The 19,238-nt window shown below is 42.4% G+C and overlaps 1 protein-coding gene across 6 annotated transcripts in view; it reads right to left on the bottom strand.

Annotated features, from left to right (window-relative positions):
- Positions 1-2,233: 2,233 nt before the first annotated feature.
- CNOT3 (CCR4-NOT transcription complex subunit 3) overlaps positions 2,234-19,238 on the bottom strand; it is a 520,718-nt gene continuing 503,713 nt past the window's right edge. For all 6 annotated transcript variants that reach the window (XM_089652480.1, XM_089652479.1, XM_089652482.1 and 3 more), the window contains one exon: positions 2,234-3,072. In XM_089652480.1, coding sequence (XP_089508606.1) covers positions 2,974-3,072 — 99 coding nt within the window. In that variant the 3' untranslated portion in view covers positions 2,234-2,973. The remainder of the gene's footprint in view (positions 3,073-19,238) is intronic.

Below are 19,238 nucleotides of genomic sequence, written 5' to 3'. Positions count from 1 at the left end.
GAAATACAGTATTACACTATTTTTGTTCCTTATATATGGGTATCTGGATGGGGTACACTGTGGGAAGACATCTGAAGTGCTAGCATGGATGGACCTAGGTGGTGTTATGGAGTCATGGTAATCCTTGAGGATCCCTACAGGAGGGCTTATGCCATCATGTATTTCTTGGATTAACATTAAGGCAAGATTTATTTGTGATATCGGTAAGGGTACCCACTCCTTACTTTAATTAGAAGTGCACACTGTGTTGTGTGATTTGTGGCACTGAAGAGTGATTCACATACATGTTTTTCACCATATTATTTATTATTTAATTTTTTTAATTTAATTTATTTTTATGTTTGTTTATTCATTTATTTTTCACTTGTGTGATCACCAGAGTGATCTCACATGTTATTATGATTTATTAAAGGATAATGCACTATGTATTGTTTGTTTTTGAGGTAACCCTGCCTGTGCAAGCTGTTGGGAGGCTCTATACACTTGGATTTAATTTTGGATGCATTAATTACACAAGAGGGACATTTGTTATATTTGTGTGGCATTCGATTTTGGACTTTATTATATTTGTGATTTAGGGTAGGGGGATATTATATCAATCATTATATTATCTATTTTGCATATTCACTATAAAATACTGTTTGCATCTCCAAGGGTGGAGGTGGAGCTTATGCTTTAAGGGGATTCAGCATTGGGTATTTGGGTATTGGTAGTGATTTATTTGTAATATCTCTGCCTGCACTGACTATGGACAGTATTCCTGCCTGGAGGATTCCTTTTGCTGACCACTTCTCTGCCTGCTGCCTGGACCAATGCTACCCTCTCTGGACAACTGCACTACTAAAACCACAGGTAATCTCTTGTTTACCATTTGCTCAGGAGAATGTATTTATGGGTGTAATTTTTGGTATGTACATGCTATGTTTTAGAAGCTTGAAGGTGCTACTTGGATGTTTGTCCTCTGGATGTGGCCAGACTGTGGAATAGTCTCACACATGTGGTATCATCACTCAGGAGGAGTAGCAAAATGTATTTTTTGGGTTTAATTCTCGGTATGTACATGCTATGTGTTAGAAATACCTTATAAATTGACAACTCTGTAAAAAAAAACCAAAAAAACACAAAAAACGTTTTCTTTGCACATTTTCCAAAAACCTGTGGAAAAAATGTTCACAAGACTCATTTGCTTTCCAAAATGTGGTCATTTTGTGGATGTTTCCATTGTCCTGGTGCTGCAGGGCCCTAAATGTGATACATAGGAAATTAGATGTGTAATTTATGACCCTAGAATGCCTGAAGGTGCTTACCTGGACGTTAGGCCTCTGTATGTGGCCAGGCTGTGGAAAAAAGTCTCACACATGGTATCACCATACTCAGGAGGAATAGCATAATGTATTTTGGGGGTTAATTTCAAGTATGTCTATGCGGTGTGTGAGAAAAGACTTAAAATGACAATTATGTGGAAAAAAAAATTCTATTTCCAAACAATTATGGTAAAAAATTTACAACTTAAAAAAAAAAAAAAAACAAAAAAAAAACAACTCACCATGCCTGTTACTAAATACATTGGACTGTCCACTTTCCAAAAATAGGTTATTTGGGGGGTGTTTGTATTATTTTGACATTTTGGGGCCTCAAGAAACGAGATTACAGATGAGGCAGTACATCAGGAGTGATCAATTTTCAATATGTAACATATGTAGACACTATAACTTTCACACAAAATCAATCAATATACACTTTTGGGGATTTTTTTTCACCAAATATATGTAGCAGAATACATTCTGGTCTAAATTTATGACGAAATTTGATTTTATTGGGTATTTTTTAAAACAAAGTAGAAAATAGTGTTTTTTTTCAACATTTTTCACTTCTTTTCATTTATATCATAAAAAACCCAGTGGTGAGTAAATACCACCAAAACAAAACTATTTGTGTGAAAAAAAATGATAAAATTTTAAATTTTGGTACAATGTAGCATGACTAATTGTCAAAGTGGGAGAGAACTGAAAGCTGAAAATTTGTCTGGGCAGGAAGGGGGTAAAGTGCCCAGTATTGAGGTGATTAAGCACCCTTTCGGTCCACTATGTTCCCATAGCTTTTTTTTTTTTTAATTTTTACTTAGGGGAGCCTTATCAATACTCCAGTGGAGGACAATACACAGCAGAAAAACAGGTTTAACTATACCATGAATTCAAGCAAAACATGGCAGAAATAAGATGAGACATTAATATTCTTGCATGAGAAGACATCATATAAAACTATTTATTCATAAATATTTTCCAAAATGAAAATAGGTTACGAAAAATATTTTAAACCAGCTTTCCATACCAGTAATTCATTCGGTACAGATAAGTGTATTGAGGATGAAAGGTATGTGAATAGGATGAGGGGGAAAGAGGAAAAAAAATAAAACGCTTTAATTCTTGATGCACTTTGTTATCAAAACAAAAAGATCCAGTATCTGCCAAAAAAGGACAAAATGATAGAACTCAATGTTTTTTGTTTAAAGGGATGGGGGGCAAATGGCAGCCAGTAGCAACCCCACAGGGTAGAGAGACCAGATCTTCCCGCCTGCAGAAATAACCACGAGTGAAGAATAACTTTTTCTTTCTTCTTACAAAGACTTTTATATGCACTTTGTTCATTTTTTTTATTTTAAACTAATTACATTAAAAATTGACGTTGCCATTCATTGTCCTTTTAGCCTACCGAAGAGTAAAGAGGATGTTATGGGATGCTGGCTGTGTCATGTATTTATCCTCTCACCGCCACACACAATCTTACTCCACTTTATTGGATTTTTTTTTTTTTTTTTTAACTGCATGCACTTAAGTGTTTGTCCAAATTTTCTCTCCTCTCAACTCTTGATGGGAATAAGACGAAAGATGTCTTCGGCCCCTCCCCTCTTTATTCACAACTTTGCTGTTTGCCTCTGTCAGTCTGGAAGGTTAGGTGTGATGGAGAAAAAGGTCACTGTAAATCACGGTCTTCCAGATAACGGTACTCAAAGGTGAAACCTTCTTTCTTCCGCTGGCCCCATTTTTCATAATCAAAGTAGATGTATGTCCCCTGTAGAGATAAAATGACACTGTACACTTAAAATACCATGAAATGTGGACATTACCATAACAATTAATTTCTAAGTACTATGCAGTAGGTGGGGTGTTCCTGATGGGGCAGATTAGATTAATTTATTTTACCAAATTTATGCCATCTGTTAATTATAAACGTACAGTGAAGGAAATAAGTATTTGATCCCCTTCTGATTTTGAATGCTTGCCCACTCACAAAGAAATGATCAGTCTAAAAATCGAATGGTAGGTGTATTGTAACAGAATAGCAACAAAAAATTCAAATGACATGCAAGTCTAAAAAATTATGCACTGAATTTGCATGTTCACGAGGGAAATAAGTATTTGATCCCCTATCATTCAGCAGGATTTCTGGCTACCAGGTGTCTTTCATACAGGTAACAAGCTGAGATTAGAAGCAGTCTCTTAAAGGGGGTACTGCTAATCTCACTATATTACCTGTAAAAAGACACCTGTCCACAGGAGCAATCAAATAATCAGATTCCAAACTCTCCACCATGGCAAAGACCAAACACTTATCAAGGACAAGGATATCAGGGACAAGATTATAGACCTACACAAGGCTGGACTGGACTACCAAACTATCGCCCAGCAGCTTGGTGAGAAGGTGACAACAGTTGGTGCAAATGGAAGAAACACAAAACTGTAAGTCTCGTTAGGTTTGGTGCACCATGCAAGATCTCACTTTGTAGAGTGTCAATGATCATGAGAACAGTGAGGAATCATCCCAGAACTACACGCGAGTATCACGTCAATGATCTCCAGGCAGCTGGGACCACAGTCACCAAGAAAACAAATTGGTAACACACTATGCCGACAAGTATTGAAATCCCTGCTGTGCCCCCAAAATCCCTCTGCTCAAGAAAGCACATGTCCAGGCCTGTCTGAAGTTTTCCACTGAACATCTGAATGAAGCAGAGGACTAGTTGAAAGTGTTGTGGTCAGTTGAGACCAAAATTGACCTCTTTGGCATCAACTCAACTCGCCGTGTTTGGAGGAATGCTGCCTATGACCCCAAGAACACCATTCCAACTGTCAAACATGGTGGTGGAAACATTCTGCTTTGGGGGTATATTTCTGCTAAGGGGACAGGACAACTGCACCGCATCAAAGGGACGATGGACGAGGCAACGTACCATCACATTTTGGGTGGGAACCTTCTTCCCTCAGCCAGGGCATTGAAAATGGGTTGTGGATGGGTGTTCCAGCATGACAATGACCCAAAACACATGGCCAAGGCAACAAAGGAGTGGCTCAAGAAGAAGCACATTAAGGTCTTGGAGTGGCCTAGCCAGTCTCCAGACCTTAATCCAATTGCAAATCTGAGGAGGGAGCTGAAAGTTTGAGTTGCCAAACGTCAGCCACCAAATCTTAATGACTTGGAGAGGATCTGCCAAGAGGAGTGGGTCACAATCCCTCCTGAGAAGTGTGCAAACCTGGTGGCCAACTACAGGAAACATCTGACCTCTGATTGCCAACAAGGGATTTGCCACTAAGTACTAAGTCATGTTTTGTGAAAGGGATCGAATACTTATTACCCTCATGAACATGCAAATCAGTGCATAATTTGTTAGGCATGCATTTCTTTTGAATTTTTTGTTCCTATTCTGTCTAGCAGTGTTACAATACACGTACCATTCGATTTTTAGACTGATCATTTCTTTGTGAGTAGGCAAACATTCAAAATCAGCAGGGGATCAAATACTTATTTCCTTCACTGTATCAGCAATGTAGTTATAGCATTACACATTCCTTTCTTTCCAACACTAATCTTCCAGTATGAAATTGTCTTGCGACTTGTGACTCAGTACAGATGGCACAGATATGCAAAAACATTTAATAAATGGCAGCATTCCTGCAGTTTTTTACTATTTCAGCCAAAGCTGTTCTAGTCTGTAGTCTCTAATGCAAAGTTAAAACAGGTGCATAAGACAACAGGAGAGAGCAGAATTCAGATTCTTAACTGTGACACTTCATTGCACCTCTTGGGAACTTTGATCAATTGCTCTGCAGTATCTGCAGCTAGAGTGGTCAGCGTGGGCTTATTTTAAAACTTCCTAAATGTCCTGCTTGTTAATAATAGGATGCTTTATTTAGCAGTAAATCTGATTCCTGGAGTCCAGTAGAAAACACAGAAAATTTCAGCTCCCCAAGCCTTGCTTTCTGAACACTCAGACAAAAATGATAAATTCTGCACTTTGTATGGATGTACAGAACAATAGACTGCATATTGACAGACACATCTTATGTAGGAGGATTGGTTTCATCTCTGTGTATCACCTGAGGCCAGTCAATTTGCTGGGTATCTGTAAGGGTTTACAACCACCAAGACAAAAATCCTACCTGTACAGCACAGGACACAGCCTTCCTAAATCATTACAACTGGGACATCAAAAAGATGTCCCACCACTAGGTCAATACAGGCATACCTCGGTTTACTGATTTAATGTTTTCAGGCCTTTTCATATAGCGAAAAATTTGTAAACTGAAACACCGTTTCCCATAGGAATGCATTGAAAACCAATTAATCCATTCCTGAGGTCAGAAAAAAGTAAATGCTACTAAAATACCGCCTGAATTATTTTATCAAGTCATGCGGTATTTTAGTAGTGACAACCATGTGTTAATGTTTCAGCTGTCAGCGGGGTTCCCCACTGACAGCTGAATGTAAAAGAATTGCTGGCAATTAAAAAAAATAAACGGTGTGGGGTCCCCCCTCCCAACCATACCAAGCCCTTCGAGTCTGGTATGGATTTTTGAAGGGAACTCCCACACCAAAATCCATACCAGACCCTTATCCGAGCATGCAGCCCGGAAAGTCAGGAAAGGGGAGGGGGGGATGAGCGAGCGGGGGCACCCCTTCCTGAACCATAACAGGCCACATGCCCACAAAATGGGGTGGTGCTTTGGGGCAGGGGCAGTCATTAAGGCCACCTGGCAGGGGGTCTTCATGAGGAATTTGAGGTGTGAATGGTCATTAACATATCTTTTGTTTCCAAGGGTGGGAGAGGTCTGAGGTGTGAATTGGTCATTGCAATGTGTAACAAGCTTGCTAGGAACATCCTGTTTTCAGTGCTTTGTCCTTCTGAGTACCTTGAAAATGCTTTGCATGCATTTTTTATGATGAAAAAAGGCTCTGGACAGCATGGGGAACTGGAAGCGTTAAAAAAACTTTTCAGACGCAAACCCTTATAAACGCGATTTGCTGTGTTTACAAGCGGTTTCCATTTGAAAGACTGATAAAATCGACTGCTGAACGCAAGTTTTTTACATTCAAAAAAAGTCTGTAAACTCAAATGCCTGTAAACGACTGTCAACAAAGATGTGTACATGGACACATAGGAAAACATTAGGGTGAGTGTAGGATCTGCTGAAATAAAATGCTGAACAGCTCCTAAATGTGAGTTTATCCACTGCAGTGTACATGAGCCCTTCACTTGGGGAAATTGACAGCTAAATCTCTGAGCTATAGTGAAGGGAAAAAAAAAGTAGTAATTACATTTAAAAACCGGCACCATAAAAAAAATACAAAAAACGACGTCTGGTATGGATTTTGAGGGGAACGCCCAAGCTAAAATTTAAAATCCACACAAAACCCTTATCGGAGCATGCAGCCTGGTAGGTCAGGAAAGCGGGCACGAGCGAGTGCCCCTCCCTCTCCTGAACCAGGCCACATGTCTCCAAAGCAACTTGTCCCCATGTTGATGGGGTCTGCGGGCAGGGGGCTTATTGGAATCTGGAAGCCCCCTTTAACAGATCCCGCACCCCCCCCATGTGAATGAGTATGGGGTACATGGCCCCGATACTCATTCACAAAAACAAAATGTGTAGTGTGAAAAAAAACAGGACACGGTCTTTGGCAAGTCCTTTATTAAACGAAAAAAACTAAAAGAATGTCCCCCGCAGTAGATCAAATGTCAATCATGATGCTCGCCGCCGCCCTGAAAAAAAAAAAATACCCAAGTGACTCTGCCCCATGTGACCTTATTGATGTAACATGAGGTGGGGTCACATGCATGATGTCCACGGGTGGCTCCGCCCCTTACCTATTTAAGAGCTGTCAAACCACAGGAGCAGGCAGATGGCGGGAGCCATCGTGGGAAGCGGAGCCCTTTTTTTGGGTCGGCGGCGGGCATCGTGATTGCTGTTGGATCTACTGTGGGGGGCATTCTTTTAGTTTTTTCTTTTAATAAAGGACTTGTCAAAGACTGTGTCCTGTCTTTCTTCACACTACACTTTGTATTTTGTGAATTGTTAAGGGGACTTCCAGATTCCGATAAGCCCCCTGCCCGCAGACCACCACAACCACCGGCCAGGGTTTTGGGGAAGAGGCCCTTGTCAAAGCAACCCTCATGTTGAAGGCATGTGGCCTGGTATAAATAGCTTGGAGCCAACCTTGAAACAGATTTCTGTGCAGGACAGACTGGGGATTAACCAAACAATATTGTGGTCTGTGGAAAAGTATCCAGAGAAGCTTATGGCAGAGAAGCTTATTGATGAAGCTCCATCCCACATATGGATTCAATGATGGTTAAGTTTACCTTAGGGTAATTATGCATTTTTACCTTACCGTGTGCAGTGGGTTCATTTTATTTAGTTTATGTTCACGATTGCTGTGGTACTTGATTTTTTGCATGTAACACGAGTGGCACATATATGTTATCCTAAGATAATACACTAGGTTTAGGTTTTGTTTTATTTGAGGTCTATGAAGAGTATCTGGAATCCATCATCGACCCCTTTGGAATCTAAGCTATTTGGATCTGCTCTGAGCATTGTTGTCACCTTTTCACATGTTGATGGACTAATGTTTGGACTATTTTTGGACTTTTTAGATACTATTATATTCATTCAAGTCTGCTGTATTTGGTTAGTCCTCCTTTAGGGTGAAGGAGTGTATAGGTTGACTCGTTTTGTCACTTTATTAGGGTATAGGGCAGCAATGGGCAAACTACGGCCCGCGGGCCGTATACGGCCCGGCGGACCTTTTAATCCGGCCCGCGGAGCTAGGCTCCCGCTAGGCTCCTCTCACAGTCCGCCCTGAAGACCGGTGTAGCATGAAAATCTGTCTCCTATGAGGATCTGTCCCCCTCGGCGTATCTGCGCATGTGCCGGAGATCGCCGATCGGCTGCTAATGCCTGAAACTGGCACATGCGCAGATACGTCGAGGGGGACAGATCCTCATAGGAGACAGATTTTCATGCTACACCGGAAGGCGCGGGAACACGGCGAGAGGAACGCGCGGAGCAAAGGTAAGTGAATTGACACAGGGGGGACTTGGGGAATTAATATGGGGGATGAATTACTATAGGGGGGATGAATTAATATGGGGAATGAATTACTATGGGGGATGAATTACTATGGGGGATGAATTACTATGGGGGGGGATGAATTACTATATGGGGGATGAATTACTATATGGGGGATGAATTACTATATGGGGGATGAATTACTATATGGGGGATGAATTACTATATGGGGGATGAATTACTATGGGGGATGAATTACTATGGGGGATGAATTACTATGGGGGATGAATTACTATGGGGGATTAATTACTATGGGGGATGAATTACTATATGTGGGATGAATTACTATATGTGGGATGAATTACTATGGGGGATGAATTACTATATGTGGGATGAATTACTGTGGGGGATGAATTACTATATGGGGGATGAATTACTATGGGGGATGAATTACTATATGGGGGATGAATTACTATATGGGGGATGAATTACTATGGGGGATGAATTACTATATGGGGGATTAATTACTATGGGGGATGAATTACTATGGGGGATGAATTACTATGGGGGATGAATTACTATGGGGGATGAATTACTATGGGGGATGAATTACTATGGGGGATGAATTACTATGGGGGATGAATTACTATGGGGGATGAATTACTACGCTTACTATGGGGGAATATTACTATACTTACTATGGATGACACATACACATCATTCATCTACTCTTGGTCCGGCCCCCGGGTCCAATATATGAACCCATTGCGGCCCTCAAGTCAAAAAGTTTGCCCACCCCTGGTATAGGGGGTGTGCGCTATCCGATTGTTATTCTGTTTATGTGGCCTGGTATGGTTCAGGAGAGGGGGGGGGGCCTCGCTCGTCCCTCCTTTCCTGACCTACCGGGCTGCATGCTCGGATAAGGGTTTGGTATGGATTTAAAATTTTAGTGTGGAAATCCCCCTCAAAATCCATACCAGACGTCGTTTTTAGTATTTTTTATGGTGCCGGTTTTTAAATGTAATTAACACTTTTTTTTTCCTTCACTATAGCTCAGAGATTCAGCTGTCACTTTCCCCCAGCTAAGGGCTCATGTACACTGCAGCTGATAAACTAGCGTTTAGGAGCTGTTCAGCGTTTTTTTCAGGAGCCCCTAAACTCACCCTAATGTTTTCCTATGTGTCCATGTACACATCTTCGTTGACAGTCCTTTTTACGGGCATTTGAGTTTACAGTCGTTTTTTTGAACGCAGAAAACGTGCGTTCAACAGTCGATTTTATCAGCGTTTCAAACGCAAACCGCTTGTAAAAGCAAATCGCGTTTATAAGCGTTTGCGGCTGACTGTTTTTTTTTTTTTTTTGTTTTTTTAACTCTTCCAGTTCCCGATGCTGTCTAGAGCCTTTCTTCATCATGAAAAAAGCATGCAAAGCATTTTCAAGGTACTCAGGACAAAACACTGAAAACAGGATGTTCCTAGCAAGCTTGTCACACATTGTAATGACTAATTCACACCTCAGAACTCTTCCACCCTTGGAAACAAAAGATATGTTAATGACCATTCACACCTCAAAATCCTCATGAAGACCCCCATAATGACTCACTCCTCCTTTTCCACCCTTGGAAACAAAAGAAATGTTAATGAGAAACTCACCCCTAAGCTAATCTCAATGCATGCAGCAGGGCAAAAAAGTATTTAGTCAGCCACCAATTGTGCAAGTTCTCCCACTTAAAAAGATGAGAGGCGCCTGTAATTGGCATCATAGGTAGACCTCAACTATGAGAGACAAAATGAGAAAAAAAATCCAGATAATCACATTGGCTGATTTGTAAAGAATTTATTTGCAAATTATGGTGGAAAATAAGTATTTGGTCACCTACAAACAAGCAAGATTTCTGGCTCTCACAGACCTGTACCTTCTTCTTTAAGGGGCTCCTCTGTCCTGCACTCATTACCTGTATCAATGGCACCTGTTTGAGGTTGTGGACAGGTGTCTTTTATACTGATAACAAGTTCAAACAGTCACACTCCAAACTCCACTATGGTGAAGACCAAAGAGCTGTCGAAGGACACCAGAAACAAAATTGTAGACCTGCACCAGGCTGGGAAGACTGAATCTGCAATAGGCAAGCAGCTTGGTGTGAACAAATCAACTGTGGGAGCAATAATTAGAAAATGGAAGACATACAAGACCACTGATAATCTCCCTCGATCTGGGGCTCCACGCAAGATCTCACCCCGTGGGGTCAAAATGATCACAAGAACGGTGAGCAAAAATCCCAGGACTACACGAGGTGACCTAGTGAATGACCTGCAGAGAGCTGGGACCAACGTAACAAAGGCTACCATCAGTAACACACTACGCCGCCAGGGACTCAGATCCTGCAGTGCCAGACGTGTCCCCCTGCTTAAGCCAGGACATGTCCGGGCCAGTCTGAAGTTTGCTAGAGAGCATTTGGATGATCCAGAAGAGGATTGGGAGAATGTCATATGGTCAGATGAAACCAAAATAGAACTGTTTGGTAGAAACACAACTCGTCGTGTTTGGAGGAGAGAGAATGCTGAGTTGCATCCAAAGAACACCATGGGGGTGAAGCATGGGGGTGGCAACATCATGCTTTGGGGCCGTTTCTCCGCAAAAGGGTCCAGGACGACTGATCCATGTACAGGACAGAATGAATGTTGCCATGAATTGTGAGATTTTAAGTGAAAACCTCCTTCCATCAGCAAGGGCATTGAAGATGAAACGTGGCTGGGTCTTCCAACATGACAATGATCCCAAACATACCGCCCGGGCAACGAAGGAGTGGCTTCGTAAGAAGCATTTCAAGGTCCTGGAGTGGCCTAGCCAGTTTCCAGATCTCAACCCCATAGAAAACCTTTGGAGGGAGTTGAAAGTCCGTGTTGCCCAGCGACAGCCCCAAAACATCACTGCTCTAGTCCTCTACATGGAGGAATGGGCCAACATACCAGCAACAGTGTGTGCCAACCTTCTGAAGACTTACAGGAAACGTTTGACCTCTGTCATTGCCAACAAAGGATATATAACAAAGTATTGAGATGAACTTTTGATATTGACCAAATACTTATTTTCCACCATAATTTGCAAATAAATTCTTTCCAAATCAGCCAATGTGATTGTCTGGATTTTTTTTCTCATTTTGTCTCTCATAGTTGAGGTCTACCTATGAATAACAGGCCTCTCTCATCTTTTTAAGTGGGAGAACTTGCACAATTGGTGGCTGACAAAATACTTTTTTGCCCCACTGTACTGCTGTCTCTGCTTCTACTCTCTGTATTTCTCTGAAACAGTCTGAAATAATAATTTACCACTGTTCAGTGCATTCTGGGCATTTGGGAGGTCCTCCTGTGCTTATCTCTAAAAAACACTTCTAAACGCAAACGCACATAAATGCGCATAAACATGCAAATGCAGCTAAACAGACGTTTTTTAACATACATTTTCCATCAGTCAGTTTCCATCGTTCAGAAGTGTCTCGTGTACATGAAGCCTAAAAGAGAAAGTTTCCATTTAGTTTATTTCCCCAAGTTAAAAGAAACAAAGCTTCCTTTAACTCTGGGGAAAGTGACAGCTCTGTGAGCTATAGTGAAGAAAAAAGAAAGTCGGCAATTGTATTTAATATTGTCACCGACATACACTTCGTATTGCGAAAAAAATTTGTAAACGGAGGCATTATTTTCAATGGATTTTCATTCGTAAACCAAAAATTACGTTAACTGAGGCATTTGTAAACCGAGGTACACCTGTATAACAAAAACAGGTTAAGAAGTCTTGAGAGGTTCAAACAGCAACTCCTTGCACAGGCAAACCTGGCATAAATTTTTCGTAAACCAAAAATTACGTTAACTGAGGCATTTGTAAACCGAGGTACACCTGTATAAAAAAACAGGTTAAGAAGTCTTGAGAGGTTCAGACAGCAACTCCTTGCACAGGCAAACCTGGCATTAAAAGAGACCTGAACATCCATCTGGTAAAACAAATGTGAATGGAAGCCCAGTTGACAGCTTTGCAAATCTGAGAAACAGACTAGGATAATGTACCTCAACAGGAAGGGGAAGAACTCTATTGTCAGACTATAGGCTGGTGGCCTCCAAAGAGCAGCCCTGGGGCCATTAGTGGCCCTTTGCTTGCCTTTATCTGGCCCTTGGGACACTATTCTTCCCACTGATATGACATACTATTCTGCCAACACCAACTGTTATCAATGGGGTACCATTTCTCCCACTGACACCAATAACTGAACAGTATTCCTCCCAATGATGAGACACTATTCCTCCCCTATCAATGATGTGATAGTGGCGATGTTTACTCACACTGATGACAGGAAAATTTCCACTCCCAGTGTCCACAGTCCAGCCACCCTAAAATCCGAAGGACAATAAACTTGCAGCTCTCCCTACTGCCCCCCTAATACTTTGCCCTTGATTTTGATTCAGCACTGTGCACAGGAGCCATTGGCTCCCACTGCGGTCAATCACAGCCAGTGAGGGGGAAGCTGGGTTGGGACTGAGCCATGCTCTGTGTGTCCCATAGACACACAGAGATGGCTTGGAAGGGAGCAAGCACGAGTGTCCTCAGTGCAAGCAGCAAAACCATTGCATACAGCAGGTATGACATGTATAATTTTAAAGAACAGGCAGTGAAGGGCAGGCAACAACAAGGCAAATGAAACTGTGCTAACAGGCTCAACAACAAGGGTCAACACTTAATACACAAGAGTGCTGCTGCAAGAACCCTGCAGTCGAAAGCTGCAGCGAATCAGGCATCCACCTGGTAAAACTTGAAAAATGTATGATCAGACAACCAGGTGGCAGCCCTACAAATCTAGACAACAGAGGCTTGGTGTCAGAATGTCTAGGACATGCTTACTGAGCTGATGGAGCTTGAAGAACAAGGAATGGCTCCTTACGAGAGAGCTGCTAACTCAGACCTTTCTCTCAGATGTGATAACCATTAAGAAGGCTACCTTGCAGGAAAGGTCATGCAAAGAGAGTTTCCAGATGGGTGCAAAGGGTGATTTCTGCAGGGCAGAGAGAACCAAATTATAGGCTAGGTTCACTATTTTCAGCAGAATTTCACTTCATAATAAACAGAAGCTGTCTCGAACGTTGTTTGTGCCCAATCCATCCCAATGTGATTAAGTCTCTCACTTACCTTGTCTACTGAAGCTTTGAATTTCCAATTTTCTGTTCAAAAGTTAAAAACTAGAGAGAGTTAGGCTTACTGTTAACCAATTTTCTAGGATTCTTCTAGGACAGCCTGTGAGACATTGAGTTCCTCCCTTCGGGACAGGAAACACATAAGCCAAGACTCTTTAAGAGGTGGTCCTCTAGGTCTCCCCTTCAGTAGTCACAAGAACCACCGGAAGAAAAAAAAAAAAAAAAGAAGCATAACACAAATTAACAAGTGGAGAAAAAAAAACAGGGTGGGAAATCTGACTGCCCTGGAAGACTCCTAGAAAGTGAGTTACCGGTAACCCTAACTCTGTTTTTTTCCCTTCGTCTTCCAGGACAGCCTGTGAGACGACGAGTAAGAAATGTACCCACCTAGGGTGGGACCACTGCCTGGAGGACCTTTTGTCCAAACGCCTGCTCTTTACTTGACAGCAGGTCCAGGCGATAATGCTTCACAAACGTGGAATAGCGGGACCTTATAGCCACCTTGCAAATATCCTCTGGCATGGCACCAGCTCTCTCCGCCCAAGACGCTTACAAGGCTCTGGTCAAGTTTGCATTGGTAAAGGGCAGTGGAATCTTAGCTAAACTGTATGCCTCTGTAATTGCTAATCTGATCCACCTAGCAACAGAAGACTTAAATGCTCCACACCCCTTATGTGCACCCAAGAAATTAATGAAGGAATCAGACTTCCTGAAATCCTTGAAAATCCTGAAGTACGCCAAAAGGTTCCTTCTAACATCTAACAAACGAAATTTCCTCTCCCCTTCATTAATCAGGAAGGAACAAAAAGTCGTCAGGATTATATCCTGTGCCCTATGAAAGAATGGGGACACCTTGGGAAGGAAACCTGGGTCTGTTTCAAGCAAAAATCTTCAAATCTTTGTCTTCAAAAATCAACAAAAAAGGCTCCCTAATGGAGAGTGCTTACCCTCCGTGCAGAGGTGATGACAACCAAAAAAAAAAACTGTCTTTAAGGTTAGAAACTTAACAGAAGACTTTTCCAGGGGTTCAAAGGGACTGAGAATCAACACCTTAAGGTCCAAAGGACAGGTCCCAGGATGGACAGGCCTGTACTCTTGCTGGTTCAGACTTGGAGAGGGCCCTGAAAAAATTTGCTACAAACAAGTCTTGCTGGAGAGAGACCAGAAATAAAACACTAAGAGCGGAGGCTTGCACCTTTAAGCTATTTACCAAGAGCCCCTTGCCTGTCCAAGCCTGAATAACTCAAGACTGCCAGGATATCCAGGGGTCCTTGGGCCTTTAGCCTCCATCCAGGAGTTGAACCTTTTCCACACCTTAGCATATATGGCTCTATTAACCGGCTTGAGGCAGTTAACCAACATTTTTACTACCTTCTCCGAGAACCCCTGGTATCTCAAGAGTTGTTCCTTGGAAACCACGCAGCCAACTTCAAGGTTGCTACCTGAGGATGAAGAATTGGTCCCTGCGAAATCAGATCCTTCCTCTGTGGGAGGAGGGCAAGGCATAACTGAGTCTGAACTCCCAGGCGCTCACTAAGGCATCTATTTCTAAAGCCTGATCCTGGGAATGCAAGGAAAAGAATTGGGCAACCTTAGTGTTGTCCTCTATGGCAAAAAGTTTAATTTCCAGCATACCCCATTCTTGGGTGATGACCTCTAAAAAACCTCCTGATTAAGCAACCACTTGTCCTGCTGGACCCAAAGCTGGCTGAGAAAATTTGACAGGGAATTTTGCACCCATTTTAAGTGGACGGCTGATAACGAGGCAATTTTCTGTTCGGCCCACCTGAAAAGCAGTCTGCAATCAACTAGAGAGATGGGTTCCTTGTCCTTCCTTGCTTGACGTAAGGCCACGGCCATCACATTGTCCGGGTGACCCACCAAGAGTGTTTGGAAGGTCCCCAACACCTTTTGAATTGCCAACAACTCCTTCTGATTTGAAATGTAATGGGCATTTTGTGCTTATAATAATTTTTACCTTCATGAACACTATTGTGAAATTTTGATAGGTATCCAAGTCTCAGTTCTAAAGAAATTCCAGGAACTGGACATTTTGAGAACTGCTGTAATAAAAAGGACAAATACCTCTGTGGGTGATGCCACTTCAAAGGAATTGATTGAGGTGAGGGGGAAGGAAGGCAGCTGGGACTTTTTGTCTTTTTTTAACAGCTGGTGACCTAAACTGACCAGTGTCTGGAGTGCCACCCATCAGAGGTTAAGATATGTGGAAGTGTGTGACTTTACCTGGGTGGGCGAGTCTAGGAGTGTTTTTTTTTTTTTTCAAAGAGTATACAACACAAAAGCAAGACCCCCATTTTCTCTCTTGGAGCCCAGCCGTCAGGATGTCTGCGTAACATATTACACTAGCTTTAAAAAAAGGATCACTGGCTAATATTTACAACCTAACCTGGTAAATACACATTGGTTACCATCAGCAACGGTGTGGAACACATAAGAAGGAACAGCGGTCACCATCAAAACGTGGCATTTTGGCATAGTCCCAACAAAAGCGCTAGTGACCATCCTAGAGATAGGTGGTCATGGGATGACTGAGTGTACATCCATGTGGGGCACCAGTCTGAGCACAGTGGAGCACCCGTCACTTAATACGGAGTTCACAATCAAGAATCTAGCATGATTGCACTTTAATTTCACATATTGGGATTGCACCCTAAACCAGTTTGTGGATGTGTGTCGTTTAATACTATAACTCTGGATATTAATTTGTATTGTTTAAATTATTTATGCGCGGTCTATATGGCATTTTATTTTTTTTTGTCTGCGTGATGTACCATCGTGTTTCTTTTCTGCAACTTCCTTTTCTGAAGTTGTGTCTATGTACTGGTAACATTCTGTATTTACACTGTAATATCACTACTTTTAAAGTTGTACCAACTACTTTATATTTTGTTATATTTGATTAATAGCAAGCTTCTTTTCTGTGTAAATAAATTAGATCTTTATTTTTTTTTTATTAATGTCATCATTTGATATGAACTGTTTTTGGTAATAGCCGCATGAGGATTGGCTAAACTCACGTATAGACAAAAGGTTGTAATCACTTATATTTATCATCAAGTGAATAAGTGAGGTGGCATAATCGCCAAAACAGAAGCCAATCTGTCTTTCCTCGGAGACCAGGACCCCTGGGCCAGATTACCGCCCAGGTGGGCCCGCAAGCCAAGAGAACTGGCATTGGTCGTAATGATCAGCAGGCTTGGAATGGCCCACAACAGACCCTTGCAAAGATTTTGCCACCACCAAAGCGACCTCTTGACCCTGGAAGTAAGGCGGATTGGGAAATCCAACGTCTCCTGGCTCCCATCCCAGCACCAAAGAAGAAAATACTGCAGCGGGCACTGATGGAACCTTGCCCATGGCACTGCTGGGAAACCTGGCTGACCACCTTCATGACCTCCCTGACAGACTCAGGTTGGTCTGTAAATGTGCCACCACCGATCCATCTTCTGACACTTTTCCTCTGGGAAAAATCTTTCTTTCTACTGAGGGCTTCCTGCAGCCCTGGCCCAAACATATGATCCCCTGAAAAGGGCAGACTGCAAAGCCTCAACTTGGACACAGAATCGCCTGTCTACGTCTTCAATCACAAAGCTCTTCTTGCAGAACTGACAAAGGCAGAAGACCTGGCTGCCAGTTTAACCTGGGAGCTTGTATCAGAATGTGGATGCCCTTTCCCGGGTCCATGGCCATTTTGATCATGGTGTCCAGACCCATTCCAAGTGCTAAGCTGGAGCTAATGCTGACTTCTGGAAATGGAGGACCCAATCAAAACTCTCCAGGGTGCATACCACGAAGATACACTATATTGAGATAAATATTGGGACACCCCTCCAAATCATTGGATTGGAATAATCACCTCCATGGCCACAGGTGTATAAAAGCAAGCACCTATGCATGCAGACTGCTTCTACAAACATTTGTGAAAGAATGGGTCGCTCTCAGGAGCTCAATGAATTCAAGAGTGGCATTGTGATCGCCACCTGTGCAATAAGTCCATCCATGAAATTTCCTCGTTACTAAAATATTCGATGGTCAACTGTTAGTGGTATTAAAACAAAGTGGACGCAACTGGGAACAACAGAAACTCAGCCACGAAGTGGTAGGCCACATAAAATGATAGAGTGGGGTCAGCACATGCTGAAGCGCACAGTGCGCAAAAGTCACCAAATGTCTGCGGAGTCAATAGCTAAAGACCTCCAAACTTCGCTCGGCCTTCAAATTAGCACAATAGTGCGTAGAGAGCTTCATGGAATAGGTTTCCATGGCCTGCATCCAAGCCTTACATCACCAAGTGCAATGCAAAGTTTTGGATGCAGTGGCGTAAAGCATGCTGCCACTGGAATCTAGAGCGGTGGAGACATGTTCTCTGCAGCGATGAATCACACTTCTCTGGCAGTTCAATGGACGTGTCTGGGTTTGGCAGTTGCCAGGAGAACGGTACTTGCCTGACTGCATTGTGCCAAATGTAAAGTTTGGTGGAGGGAGTATTATGGTGTGGGGTTGTTTTTCAGGGGTTGGGCTTGGCCCCTTAGTTCCAGTAAATGGAACTCTTAAGGCGTCAGCATACCAAGACATTTTGGACAATTTAATGCTCCCAACTTTGTGTGAACAGTTTGGGGATGACCCCTTCCTATTCCAACATGACTGCACACCCATGCACAAAGCAAGGTACATAAAGACATGGATGAGTGAGTTTGGGGTGGAGGAACTTGACTGGCCTGCACAGTTCTGACCTCAACTTGATATAACACCCTTGGGATGAATCCTTAGAAGGCCCAAAACAGAGCCAGGATCTTTGTGAATGCTCAGGGTCCGTAGACAGGCTGAATGACAGAGCCACAAATTGAGAATGACGGTCTTCCATTGCAAATCTTAGAAACCTCTTATAAATAAGAAGAAATCAGAATATGTCAGTAGGCATCCTTTATGTCCACTGATGTCAGGATTTTCCCCGACAAAGAGAAGCCACCACTGTATGCACCGATTATATTTGAAACCTTTGCAACTGGAGAAACTTGTTTAGATATTCGAGATCCTTTATGGGCTGAACATTGTTTGACTTTGGAACCATAATAAGGTTTGACTAGAAACTACAAAGCCTTTTGCCCTCTTCGCACTGGAATGATCACTCCCTGATACAGAAGGTAATCGAAAGCCTGCATAAGCAACAATCTCTTTTGCGGATTCATAGGAACATTTAAAAGCACAACGTATGTAGGAAGGAAAGCTTCATTCCAAACTGTATCCATGCGCCACTATATAGCGGACCCATTTTTGTGCTACCTCTTCCTGCCATATTTCCAAAAGAACTGCACGTCCCCCCACCTGAACAAGTGTGGGTACCTCTTCATTGGGAAGGAGTCATGAAGTCTGATTTTGCTGGCTTGAGAGACCCAATACTTCTTTTGGAACTGGGATTGAGGCTTTGCCCTGAAAGCTGAGGCCTAAAAGCAGTGAAAGGAATGCATAGTGGCAGAAGGCATAGAAATAGAAGCAGCAGCTGACCTGTGCATTAATCAGTTACCCCTTTTTTTTTTTTTTTAACTCCTAAAAGAGAACTCTTTCCTCTTGAAATCTTCTGGATATACTTATCCAAATCTAGCCCAAAGAAACATTGCAAAATGCTGTTGGCAGGTTTCCCTTTGCACAAGCAGGGTAATTCTGCAGACCAAATTTTACTAAAGAATCCTGT

Source organism: Staurois parvus, unplaced genomic scaffold, assembly GCF_062004578.1.
Source record: "Staurois parvus isolate SC_StPar_1 unplaced genomic scaffold, SC_StPar_1.0 ptg000683l, whole genome shotgun sequence".
Taxonomy (NCBI): Eukaryota; Metazoa; Chordata; class Amphibia; order Anura; family Ranidae; genus Staurois; species Staurois parvus.
Note: the sequence above shows the minus strand (reverse complement) of the source record. Positions and strands in the feature narration are given on the sequence as shown.